This window comes from Martes martes, assembly GCF_963455335.1.
Source record: "Martes martes genome assembly, chromosome: 8".
Classification (NCBI taxonomy): Eukaryota; Metazoa; Chordata; class Mammalia; order Carnivora; family Mustelidae; genus Martes; species Martes martes.
Window position 1 is genome coordinate 17,934,031 of NC_137895.1, and position 13,659 is coordinate 17,947,689.

At 47.5% G+C, this 13,659-nt stretch overlaps 1 protein-coding gene across 1 annotated transcript in view; it reads left to right on the top strand.

The window, feature by feature from the left end:
- LOC308347020 (putative tetratricopeptide repeat protein 41) overlaps positions 1-13,659 on the top strand; it is a gene marked incomplete at both ends in the record, with an annotated part of 73,751 nt that overhangs the window by 17,122 nt on the left and 42,970 nt on the right. Inside the window, 4 exons of the mRNA XM_080810198.1 lie at positions 1,871-2,312; positions 5,429-5,668; positions 11,426-11,624; positions 12,415-12,593. Of these exons, the coding sequence (XP_080666324.1) occupies positions 1,871-2,312; positions 5,429-5,668; positions 11,426-11,624; positions 12,415-12,593 (1,060 nt within the window). The remainder of the gene's footprint in view (positions 1-1,870; positions 2,313-5,428; positions 5,669-11,425; positions 11,625-12,414; positions 12,594-13,659) is intronic.

The following is a 13,659-nucleotide window of genomic DNA, read 5'->3' on the forward strand; positions in this document are numbered from 1 at the left end:
ATTTCTCTAAAACTTAAACACACATGAAATTGTAAATTATGTCAGTAATTTATAATTAATCTACGTTTCTCATAGAGAATATGATGAAAGAAGAAGAACACAGAAAATTAAGTGTACTCATGGTCTCACCACTGCTCAGCATTTTGGAGTAGACCTTTCTTTTTTCTATGGATGTCTATACACACTCATTGAAGCTTATGTAAATGAAGTTATATACCATTTTGTTTTGTAATCCGCTCTTTAATTTAATACACAGCGACCACCATCAATTCAACAAGTAACTATTGACCACTCACTCTGGGAAAAGTGCCATAAGCAGAGTTGGACATGGTCCCAAACCAGCGGGGATGGCCGATGTTAATGGCATGATTACACCAATGAGTATAGATGAGTATAGAGTATACCAATGAGTATAGAATCACAATTGTGACAGGGGCTGCCAAGGATCTGTATGTAGTGCTGTGAGAGCCTCTAATGAAGGCACTTGGGAAGGCTCCCTGGAAGAAGGGCTCCAGGCAGAGGTGTGTGGGAGGAGGATGGACTATCCTAGATGTCCTAGGATATTACCTGCACCAGTGTCGTGCAGTGGTTGGGAGCCTGCCTGGGGAATCAGACCCTTGGTTTCAATCCCAGCTCTGCTGCTTACTATCAGAATGAGTTAGATATGACATTTAGCCCCTCTCTTTTGCAGTTTCCCCCTCTGCCTTTCAGGAGGGTTGTTAGGAGGACTCAGTGAGTTGGTGTATTAAAATTATACCTGGGGTTTGATTTATAGGAAGATGACTGAGTGCTGACATGGAGAAGCCAGCGCCACTGAAGGAAGAATTATGACTTGCATTTCCCAAGAGAAGAAGACACTCCATGTCATACAGGGCCCCGGGGGAAGTCTCATGGTGGCCAGGAGGCAGAAGACAGGAGCCAGGAGAAGGCCCAGGCCAAAGCCTTTGTGGGGATTCCCATGGGAAAGGCAGAGTAAATCAGTCAGGATGTACATTTCTGGCAGACTTTGTGGCGTAGGGACTGTCCCTGGTTTCTGGCTCTGGCCCTGGGATGATGTAGGTCAGGGAGATGTTGGCTTGGTGAGTGAGAGGCGGATAAGAAGGCGGTGGGAGTGTGGTCTTGGATCTGCTGGTCTGCTCATGACAGGCACGTTCCAGGCAATCTGTCCACCGCCTCTAGGAATTAACTTGTCTTGGGAGGAGCCGTCTCACCTGGATCTGTAAGGCCCCTGAGAGATGGCAAGTTATCAGAAGACCCCCAAAATAAAAATCTCTAGCTAATACAGTACCTGAAGACACGTTCAGCACGGTGCCTGGCTCAGAGGAAGCAGTCAGTGTTTGCTAGTTGCTCTTATTATTATCATAATCATTGCTAGGGGTGGGAGAGGCTGTTAAAGGAGTCTAGAAAGATTTGATTAGGAGTTTATTTGATTCCCAAATAAAACCATTTAACTTACAATACTACTGTTGTATAAAGCGACGATTCTTCAGCATCAAACAGTGTTCTCTTTTTCAGTCCCGTGGTTCAGTTTGCACTCTTAGGGTTTCCTTTGGCCATCACTGTAGGTCATTCTTCAGAAGCCGACGATCTGTCGGATTCCTTGCTTGTAGGAATCTCTTTTTGGAGGTCGCATCTGTGCTATTAAATTCATCACAGAGGGGGGCATCTGTCAAATATAGTTCTGTGGGGTGAGAGTGGGTATTTTCTTACCACTGTATTGTTTACTGTCTGGCTTATTGTTCATAACCTTAACCCCAGCCTTTACCCGGTACTAACTCCCTTTATTCCAGCTGCTCTGAGTTTAAAAACCAGCAACCAAGTAGTTTTAAAGTCTTTACAGATTTCAAATGTCTTTGACTTTCTCCCTCAGGCAAAGGATTTCTCTTGGCTGCCGAGCTCAGTGCCTCCTCATTGCAAACTTATCATGAGCACCGTCTCCTCCAGCCTGTCCTACAAGTCGCTGTGTGCGCGCCCGGATGTGAGGACCGTGGAGCTCCTGAGCACAGGAGACGAAGAGGTGAAACTGAACATCTTTAGACAGTATCTCTTCATTCCCAGCAGAGACCCCCTCCGACAGACCAAACTCCCTTTGAGGAAAAGAACAAACCTGAATCCTTTAAAACTCACGATCCTAGCAAATGAGCTGAGAGAATGTAGAATCTACCGAGATGAGCACCAGTGTCTGAAGGAGTACTTGGAGGTGGTCTCCATTCAGGAGCTCTGGGAACTGATTCTGAAACGCTGGATTGAAGACTACAGCTGGACTTTTATGCCGAAAAGGGCCAATTTGGACACCGTGGCTTCAGGAGAAGGTAGGTCTCAGCCAGTATTGACAACGAGCTGGAGCCCACGGGCAGAAAGATGTATGGCGGGCTACCCAGAGGAGGAGGGTGTAAGGAGGAGGCTGTCAGAGAAAATATAGGATACCCAGTTAAATTGGAATTTCAGATAAAGAACAAATAATCTTTTAGTAAAAGTATGTGCAGTTATTGCATGGGACATACTTATACTAAAAATTAGTTGAATTAGAGTAAAAAAAATTTCATTAGCAGTAGATCCCAAATTATTGCACGGGCTCTACTTATACTAAAAATTAATTTGTTGGCTATCTGAAGTTCAAATTTAACTGCATTCTCTGTATTTTAATTTGCTAAATCCAACGACCCTGTGTAGGGGGTTCTGTGTTGAGAACTGTATGAGGCACATTTTTCAGGAGTCTAAGAAATGGGCCTTTACTCTTTCTTTTTTCTTTTTTCAAAATATTTTATTTATGAGCAAGACAGAGAATGAGAGAGAGAGGGAGGAGTGGAGAGAGAGGGACAAGCAGAATCTGCACTGACCCTAGAGCCCCATGTGGGGCTCGATCTCAGGACTGAGATCATGACCTGAGCCCAAACCTAGAGTTGGCGGCCTAACTGACTGAGCCACCCAGACCCCCTTGGCCTTTATTCTTTCTATAACTCAATTCTTTTGAGTCTATAGTCCAAGTTTTGGCAGAAACCTAATTCAGTTAATCTAGGTTAATTATATCAATTTAGCTTGTTTTCAGACAGATCAGGGTGTTTTTCAGTCAAGCGAGGATTTGTGTCCTTCCTGTGTCTCCTTTGGGTTGAGCTTAAATCTGAGGCCCTTGGTGCTGGGTATCCTCGGTTGTCCTCTGTCCCTGCTGTCTTCCACTGAGGTGGTCATGGCCCCAGATGGCCTGAAGATAACTGACGTTCCTCCAGTTTTTTTTTTTTTTAAGATTTTATTTATTTATTTGACAGACAGAGGTTACAAGGAGGCAGAGAGGCAGGCAGAGAGAGAGGGGGGGAAGCAGCTCCCCGACAAGCAGAGACCCCGATGTGGGACTCAATCCTAGGACCCTGAGATCATGACCCGAGCCAAAGGCAGAGGCTTTAACCCACTGAGCCACCCAGGTGCCCCACATTCCTCCAGTTTTGGCATCCTCTAGGACACCTGTGTTCCCATCTGTCCTTGGATTGGTCACTCTATGCTGCCCTCAGCCGCCACTTTCCCTCATCTTAACGTGAGGAGGCCCCACTAACATCTGCACCCTTCTGGAGCCTAGGGTCTCATGGGTAGTCAGCATTCCTGACAGGGCACGTTGGTTACTCCCTGTACCCTTGGAGCTCCTGGCTCTGTGGGTCTCTCCATAGCAATTTCTGCTGTCTGGTTCTGAGGACATCAGGAGATCCGCAGAGCTTCTGACTTCCAGGCTCCTGATGGGAATCAGAGTGCAGGCTGTCTGTACTCCTGGGTCCCCAAGCGCGTCTGTCTCATGGGTCCTCTCTCGCTGCTCACGGCCTGGATTCAGGGGACGGCACAGGCCCCTTAACAGAAACCTGCCTGAGCAACTCCATGGCTCTCTTTCCTCACTGCTTCCTCCTCCTTTCTCAGTTCAGTCTTCCTTAGCTCATCCTGTAGCTGTCTGAGTCCGTTTGTGGTTAAAAAATGTATTCCACGAGGGCGCCTGGGTGGCTCAGTGGGTTAAAGCCTCTGCCTTCGGCTCAGGTCATGATCTCGGGGTCCTGGGATCAAGTCCCGCATTGGGCTCTCTGCTCGGCAGAGAGCCTGCTTCCTCCTCTCTCTCTGCCTGCCTCTCTGCCTACTTGTGATCTCTGTCTGTCAAATAAATAAATAAAATCTTTAAAAAAAAATGTATTCCATGAGTTGGTCAGGAGATTGTCTTTTGGTATTCAACAGTCAGTCTTTCGAGAAGGAAAGTTTATTCTCAGAGCCGTTATCTCTGCTATGAGCTTCAAAGGTCTCTTTTGAAACTTGAGTTTCTGCTACAATAACCTTCTCTGAAGGACGATGAATTTAGAGTGGAGCAGGGATGGGGATGTGGGGGTGGGGAAGGAAGCAGAAAATATTTGGACTGAGAGACATATCGGTTGGCATGACAACATATTGTCCTGCCCCATTTTTTGCTCTAGAGTTTGCATTTCTGCAAATAAAATTAATTTCAAATTTAGTGTACCCTCCCCCACCTGCAGGGAGGTGAAATAAACGTTTCTGTGCCCTGAGAAGGGTCACGCAGGCAAAGGGTCATGCACGGCTGTGCCCATGGCCATCCCTAGTTGTCCAGCATTGTTCAGGAAAGCCCAGGCCCTCGTCTCCCAAGGGATTACTCCTTTCCCTAGCAGACTGAGCCTCACTGTCTAGCACTGCCCACTGACCCCTCCTCAAGTCCAAGGCACTCAGCCACAGGTCCAAGAAGAACTTGGTCAGACTCCGGTCAACCTCTGAAAGAAGCTTGCACACCTGGGGCTGAGCAGCTGCCTCTGTTTAGTGATTGCCGGTGTTTGGGGTCGTTCCCCAGTCCTAGCAGAGGAAGTCCATCTAGGATAGCAGACCCTGCTGTCTCTCTCAATGGTCTTAAGGGTCTCTTTCAAGTTGTTTGATCCATAAAGCCAGTGGGAAATCCAGCTGTGGTGGAAAAATCCGAGGGTCAGGCGAGTAATGTGTATAGCTGCCTTGGGTGGTGTCTGTGAATGTGTGGCAAGATAGCAACCATGCGGAAGGCCCACTCCTTGCCCTAAATGCAAATCTGATATTTGCACATCTCAGTAAAGACTGCTCACCAGTCTAGTAATTGGCTAACTTGCCATCTTGGAACTGTAGCTCACATGGCTGTATTAGCTGGGACAGTGTAGCTGATACTTAATGCCTGAAAGTCTGGGCTTGGAAGCCAGCTTGTCTGTGCTCAAATCCCAGTTCTGCACTTATTTCTGTGTGATCTGGGTAAGTTATTTAACCTCTCTGTGCTTTGTCTTATTTGTAAGACGGGGACGGGGTTAGGTAGTACCTACTTACAGGATGATTAAAAGAAACAAGTTGTTAGTCATATAAAACATTTAGAATGATGCCTGGTAGCTGGGAACTCTTCTATTTTGCCATCGTTGTCATTCTGTTGTCTTAACAGTGCTGGATGGCTGGGTGGCCGATGCTCTGTGCTTACTGAGCATCTCACATTGTGGACTGACTGAGGTTGAGATATTCCAGATTTTGGACATGCTGGGCTACAGGGATCATTACAAAGTGACCACGTTGCACTGGGCTGCCTTCCGCAACGCCACCAGACAGTGGGTCCAGGAGAAGCCCAACGGCCTCCTGTACTTCAGGCACCAGTCCCTGCGGAATGCTGTGGAGCACAAGCTTCTGGGTAAGGCTTGAGTCTGTGCGAGTACCTGCTAGTTAAGAAAAGGGAAGTTCACACACAAGGGAAAGCTTGTTGCTGGCATTTCTCAAATAGAAGTGAATCTATAAACACATATAAACGTGGGGATATAAATTAATACTTGTACCTAATTGTGAGTAATAGAGACCTGAAATCAATGGCTTCCATACCGGGGGTTACTCTCTGGCATGAGAACTTTCTGGAAGTAGGCTGTCCTCACAGCTCCACATCATGATCTGGGATCCCCTTCCTTCTGTGCCCCCAATCCATACACTAGCTTGACTGCTCAAGGTCACCTCATGTTCGTGACTGCTGGAAGCAGCATGGCTGCTGGAGCTCCAGCCATTGCATTTCGGGCAACAGGAAGGATGAAGAGGAAGGGTTTTAATTCCTTTTAAGGAGTTTTCCCAGGTTTCCACCAACATTTCCATTATATTTCCAGAACTTTGTTGTTTGGCCGCCACTGGATACAAGGGAAGCTGGTAAATAGAGGTTTCAACAGGAGTGTTGCTACCCTAAACCAAGGTGGGCATCTGTCACTAACAAAGATGAGGTATGCGATTACAGGGTAGGCATCAGCAGTCTCTACCCTAATTCTGAAATCAAATTCTATCCACTTCTGAAAGGACAGTAGGTCTGAACCTGAGACACGATGGCAATCACAGACACTTGACCTAGAGGCAGACCACTCTATTCATACAGGGTCCTCATACAGGTATGAGGACTTAAAAAAACCTTTAACTCACAGCTTCTGCAAAGATTCTAAGCTCTGTGCTAATTTCCTTTTAAGTTTACTATGTCCTCTTTCACTTTCTTTTTTAAAAAGATAAATCCTTTCCACTGTTCCCCTCCTACATTGTCATCATTCCCACCACCTCTGAAGTTACATAACGTGGCAAAGAGAGCAGGGCGAGGAATGAGGATGTTTCTAGGTGTGATGCCCGCTCTTCTGTTCACTTGGCCTCTGATGGTTTGCAGCACTCAGTCTCTTTGTTTTCCCAAAGAACAGTAACACTCTTGGAGGTATAGGAACGAAAGGGCCATGGTGTGGCTGTTAAGATTCTGGGTATAGGCTGTACCCCTTCTCTGCACTGTGAGCCCCAAAATAAGACACTGCTGGCAATACTCACTATTTTCAGAAAAAAAAAAAAAAAAAAAAAAAAAGAAAACCAACCAACCCAACTTTTCATGCTGTGGAATCAGAATGTGAATACATCTTTTCTGGAGGCACGGGGAATTGTCATTTCAATAATTCACTTCCACATGGCCTGAGCACGGGAAGCAAACACATCCTATAAGAAGAAAAAAGATCCCAAAGCTAGGACTAGAGGACATGAGTCTGTGATGATATTTTTGGTAAAGGGCTGTCTTTTGACATATTTTGTCCAAATGTCACATCCTTCCTTTTAGGGCAAAATAGTCTCTTTCCCATACATGTGTATGCATGCTCCGTTCCTTGGAGATTAATAGTCTGGTATTACATTCAGTGTGTAACTTAAGTTACTCCTATCAAACGTCGGCTAGTCTAGAGGCATGCTTTGATCCCTGGGCTGTGCTAGAGAGGCATCTCTCCCCTTCTGCTACTAGAGCTGAGGATTACTTGGTCTTGCATACTTTGTGTGTGGGTGCCCATGTGTGTGTGCGCGTGTGTGCGTGCGTGCATGTTAGTGGGGCTGGAAAGGAAAAGGGCAATTAGGGAGGAGAGCAGAAAAGCTGGGAGATACTCTTCTATTGCTTCTAGATCATTACCGTGGCTTGTCGCCCTCGGCTATCACGGCCACTACTTTCTATTTAGTGCTTTCACTGTGCCAGCCACTTCATATACATTATTTCCTTTATTTCTTGTGTACATAGACCATCCTCCGACGAGGCTCGGTCTTGGCAGTTCTGGTTCTCACCGGCCTCCTAGAAAGTCCTCACCTGCTCTGGGTGTCTGTGGGAGTCCCTGAGCAGTGTTCCTTGGGCTCCCCCATCTGTTGGCTATAGTCACCCCAGAGAGGCTCTTCTTGTTTGTGCTTACTGGTGTGGGTACCTCCCAACTGCCCCTGCGAGGCCCACCGTGGGAAATCAAGGCCTCGTGCTGAGGTCCCTCTCCCTTTGTCCCATGGCAGCCAGACCTAGAGGCGTCAGGGTGGTGCTGGGGTCCAAAGGGGGAATAGGTGTTTTCTAGGAGACCTGAGCCATGGGAGCTTCCTCCCCCAAACTACACCCTTCCTCAGGATCTCAGGGAGCCCTTTCTGGAAAGAGCCCCTTCTTTTTCTTCTTAGAACCCCTCATCCCACAAAAGCTTTGAAAACCCAATCTGTGAAGCCCATTTTACAGCAATTGTTGAGGAAGGAGTCAGTATAGCATAATGGGTAAAAATGGGGTCCTGATGCTGGATTGGGGGTGAACCTTGGCTTTCTCACTTTCTATCCGAAGACGTGGCTACATCATTTCACCACTCTGTACCCAGGTCCCTCTTTCATAAAGTAATCAGTGAACCAACCTCAGAGCATTATTACTAGTAAGCATTCAATGACTGATACGTGTAATTATAAGTACTTAGAGTAGGTCTGGCCCACAGTAAATTCTTTTTTTTTTTTTTTTAAAGATTTATTTATTTATTTGACAGACAGAGATCACAAGTAGGCAGAGAGGCAGGCAGAGAGAGAGGAAGAAGCAGGCTCCCTGCTGAGCAGAGAGCCCGATGCGGGGCTCGATCCCAGGACCCTGGGATCATGACCTGAGCCGAAGGCAGGCCTCAACCCACTGAGCCACCCAGGCGCCCCCCCACAGTAAATTCTTGAGAGATGTTAGCCATTATGAATTTTCCCTTTGTTTGACTCATCTGTCTCCCCTGTGGCCTTTTATCTACCATCTTTCCCAAAATGACCCATGCAGATCAACTGGTGACCTTGAATCCTGTTGGCCTAAGGGTTCTTCCATTTCATTGGACACCTTCACGCAGGTCTGAATTCCCTGGGCCCCACTCCAGTTACGTGTGATAGGTGTTTGGTGAATGAATGCACAGCTATTCCTGGCAGTTGGTTTTTCGGCTCTGCCATTTCTAGAAACTTCCATATCCATTGTTTTGAGAGCCAGTCCTGAACGTCTGTCTCTAGTGCCTGTAGTGGAATCAGGATCTGGAGGGCTGAGCACAGGAAAGGAGAGGAGGTTTGAGCTACCTGCAGGTGACACTGGTTATGGGAGAGGAATAGCCTCATTCTACCCTCTCTTTACCTCATTCCCAGGCCTGTCTGCTGTTTGGCAGAGTCTACCTTCTTTCCTACTGGCAATCACCATGGGTTTTATTATAAACAATTTCTTAATAAGAGTAATGACTTTGGAAATCTGGACAGAACTGGCATGACCTTTTAAAAGATGTCTAACTTTCTAAGACTCAGTTTCTCACCTGCAAAATGGGGATAATTGCAGTATTTACCTCGAAGGTAATAAAAATGCTAAGTATGCTTAATGTAAGGTGCTTAATATAGCATCTGGCACAATGATAACCACTGTGGTGGCCATGACAGCCAATTGCCAATATTTCCAGCCCCTCCACCGGCCTTGGGAAGCACTTCCTGGTCCCTTTATTGTGTGGCACCCTGTGACCAGTGCTGTCCAATGGTTGTACATGGCTCCTGGCAATGTTCAAGATGGCGGCTGGTCTCTCAGTCCTGGAGTGAGCAGACCTGGGTTTGGAGGTCCAGCAACCTGTGATGGCACGATAAACCTTTGCTGTTTTAAGCCACTGACATTTTGGGGTCATCTGTCCACACAGCATCATCTAGCCTGTCATGAGAGAGAACAACACTGCAGAAATGTCAGTCAGAATTGTGCTGAACTTTGTATGTGTGGATGATGCTGAGGTCAAGCCATTCCTCATATCTCATGCAGGAAGGTGAGAAGGTTTGAATCCTGCTGCTTCAGCCATGGGCTGGCCTCTAGCCACCTGGTCCCTCTGAGTTTAAGTAGTTTTGTCTGTCATATGGGGATTGGATTAACCAGGGTTCTCCAGAGAAACAGGACCAATAGGATTAGATCTCTGTCTCTACATAACTATGTATCTCTCTATATGTTTATCTCTATATAGAGCTCTAGAAAAAGATTGTGAGGGTTTGGCTTATGTGGTTATGGCGATTGGGAAGCCCCAGGATCTTGCCATCTACAAGCTGGAGGCCCAGAAAAGCTTTTGGTAGAGTTCCAGTCCAAGTACAAGGCCTGAGAATCAGGGGAGCCAATGCTGTAAGTTCTAGTCTGAGTCTGCAGATCTGAGAACTCAGAGATTCCAGCTCCCGCAGAGAGAAAACTCTCCTTCCTCTGCCTTTTTCTGTTCCGGCCCTTAGCTGATCAGATGATGTCCACCTGCTTGGTGAGGGCAATCTTTACTCCGTCTACTGGTTCAGATGCGAATCTTCTCTAGAAACACCCTCACAGACACACCCTGAAATAATACCTACCCAGCTCTCCGGGAATCCCTTAGGCCAGTAAAGTTGACATATAAAATTACATGGGAAGATCACAGATTTTCATATCCTTTCATATCTCACAAGGTCATTTTGTAAAAGGATAAGCTGTTTTCTGTGACAGTGTTTTGTACACTTTAACCTTTTGTTTAGTACTCTCAATCTTGGACGCAGGGTAATATTTGTCCCAGGTCTCCTCCTCTCTCATCCCCCAACCCCCTTCCCTATTTACGACCCATAGAAATGCCCTCACAGTGGCCCCTGGAAGGGGGGAGTTTCCTTCTTCTTCTATGGGTTTCTGAATCACTGTACATGCCACCAGCTAGCATGAAGTCTCTCCAAGTAAACAGATAACTGGGAAATCATTCCAATGGACATGTGGAGTGGTTATTTGAACAGTGGGCTCCCCTTCTTCTTTTTCTTCTTCTTCTTTTTTTAAAAGATTCTATTTATTTGACAGAGAGAGAGACAGCGAGAGAGGGAACACAAGCAGGGGGAGTGGGAAAGGGAGAAGCAGGCTCCCCGCTGAGTAGGGAGCCCAATGTGGGGCTCGATCCCAGGATCCCAGGATCATAACCTGAGCCGAAGGCAGAGGCTTAACGACTGAGCCCCCCAGGGGCCCCAAATGGGCTCCCCTTTTGTTATTGCTCTTGTGAAGAGCTGAGCCTGATAGGCCATCCAGCAGAATGATTCATCTTGGAGAAAAAGCCTCAAGCAGAAAATTTAAAATACTTCTGTTTCACCTTCCAAGGATAGGTACCTCTAAACTTTTAATGCAACAAAACCCTTTTGTTTTTAAGGAGCTCGTTTCTGGGTAGTACGATCTGTTGGAATCCCTCCTCTGGTGGAGAAAATACCGACATCTGGCCTATAGTGTCCAATCTGTCGTTAGTCTGCTCAGCTTCCCCCGGCCTCTCCGAGACCCAGGGGCAGACTAACTTCTCCAAACTGCATGTCCTCACATATTTGAAAGTGCTCATTTAGGTGACAACCATGACGTATAAATAAGATAGAAAAAAGTAGGTTATGAACATTTCTTGGTGGGAGGGGAAGACAGCATGAAAAAATGAGCGTGCCCTCTAGCTTTTCAAAATCTGGGTCAGTGATCATAAAACTCTAATTCTTCGGTAAATTCGGACGGACTTAGAAGAAGATACATTTTTAGTATTTCACGTTTTTTTTTTTTCCCCCAGCTCCCTGTTCATTATCTCTAATGATGGCCACAGAGCTGTTATGTAGTGTTTTCATGTACTAAAAAGGCAGATGCCTTCCACTGTGGTTGATGTTTCAATAGGTGTGCTCACGCCTGTCGGAGAAAGCAGTCCATACACCTTTCAGAACCCAACGAATCACAGGAAGACACATTTCCACCGAGTCTTAGCCCGATACCTCCAGCGGCAGACGGCTTTCTGGAGAGTGTACGAGGAGCTGCCGTGGCACATGAAAATGAGCGGCTCTTGGGGCGACCTGTGCAGCTTCCTCTCAAGCCCCAGGTAAGGCTTGTCCTTCCGCGCGGCGGCCTTGGAGCACATCTCCTCCCTCCTCTGCCGAGCGCGGTGCTGACACGCCCACATGTCCCTTGAGGGGGGGGTGCTCCTTCATTCACACACCCGGTCAGCCACCTGTGCTTTCCTTCGGGTGGGCCCCTCGTTTGGCATCCCCCTTCTGTGGCTGACGGATTCCCAGCGTCGCTCTGTTGGATCACCCGGCTGGGGTTCCTCTCAAAGTTAGGACGATTCCAGAGAAAGGAGGAGTTGTAGATGGGCAAGGATAAAGGTCCTGCTAGACCCTCCGAATTTCCTCCTGTCCCTTTCTTTCTTTTCCCTCCTCTCTACTCCTCTCTGTCCTCTCCCCCCTTGTCCTCTTATGCACCCCTTGGCAAACATGTATCCTTGACTCGCTCTGAATCCCAGCTCTTCTTGTAGGTCCTGGGGATGCAGCTCTAGTCTGGCGGGGAGCATGTGGAGCCAGAGAAGAGCTACCCACGGGGTCAGTGCTTCACTAGAGCAAAGACGCAGAGCTGGCAAGCTTGGGAGAACGAGGGGCTCGCTCTGCCTGGGAGATTCAGGGAGGCTGCCTGGAGGAGGCGGCCTCCTGGACAGATGAGTGGCAATGGCTTTGAGTGCTTAAGAGTGACAGGCTCACATTTATCTGGTGACCTATGAAAGTCATAATAGTTAAGGAGTTTATAAATAGGCTGATGGAATGGGACAAATACCAGAATAGCTTCCCTTCAAGACACGAAATACAAAAATGACTTACATTAATACGTCGTGTTGTCAGTATCACAGACTTTCTATCAAAGATCCGAAACCCAAGCTTCTGGACAAGGCTGCACCTCATCTACTACTGGAACGTGTTATCAGAAGTTGGATATGATGCTGCTGAGGCCTATTTGTTCACGGTGGCCAAGATTAAAGCCGACAAGTGCCATAAAGTGAAGAAGAGAAACTCACTCTCAGGTACCGTGAGTCGCTGTGGTTCAGGAATCCGTTTTGCGGGGCTGTAACGTGGCCGAGAGTGACTGCTCTCCTGTTTCCCCACATATTTCTGATCATTCCAGCAGACCTCTCTGAGTACTCCTACCCGCAACTTAAGCCAGCCGTTTCCGAAGATAGGAAGTGGAGAAAAAGCTTCAGTTTCCAGATCGCTCCTCTTTCTGTCTCGTCTTTCTTCTGTCGTTCCAGCCTTGCCCTCCTCTCTGAGCGTCCACGCATGTGGCCCACCTCCCGCGGGCTCCGGGCAGTATTGTAGCTCCGCCGGCGGCGCTCCCCAGTGACCAGCAGACAGTTCAGACGAAATACATGCAAACTCTGAATCGTTCTGGATGTTCCCTCCGCGCTTGTGCTTCTTTCTGTGCTCCCTCTGTCCGCTCCCGCTGCTCCTAACTCGCCCTCCCCGGGGCCCGTCACTCGCCCTCCTCGGGGCCCCTCGCTCAGTCCTGGAGACACGCAGTTGGTGTCGAGCATGGCCCCAATCTGGGTTGGAACAGCTGTCCTTCGACGTGCTGCCTAACGGCTTGGATTTGGACAGCACTCTGGTCAATGTTTCTTCCCTTTGTGCCCCATATGAGGTCCCCTCGCCTTTGTCTCTTTCTCCCTTCATTTCCTGGCTTCTTAGACAGTGATAAGTTCATGCATCCTTTCAACAAACAGTAACTGCGCACCTTCCCTGGGCCATGGGCTCACTGGGCACTGCTGACGTATCGGTGAACGAGGCCAACTCATTCAAAACTCGTTCAGAACGGAATCCTTGCTCCCAAGGTTTTACCATCTAGTGAGCATAAGGACAGATTCTGAACATTTGTCACGTGCCAGCCGCTAAGTTAAATACTTGATATGTATTTTGTTCAATTCTAAGAAAATCTCTGTAATACGACTAATATCTCGGTTGAAACTAAGGAAAACGGAGTCTCAGAGAGGTGAGGTAAGTTGCTCAAGGTGTCCCAGACAGTTAGAGATGGATTTGGACCATGTTTTCTCCTGCATCCCTTTTGGTCCTTAACCGTGTAGCCTTTACCTGTATTCT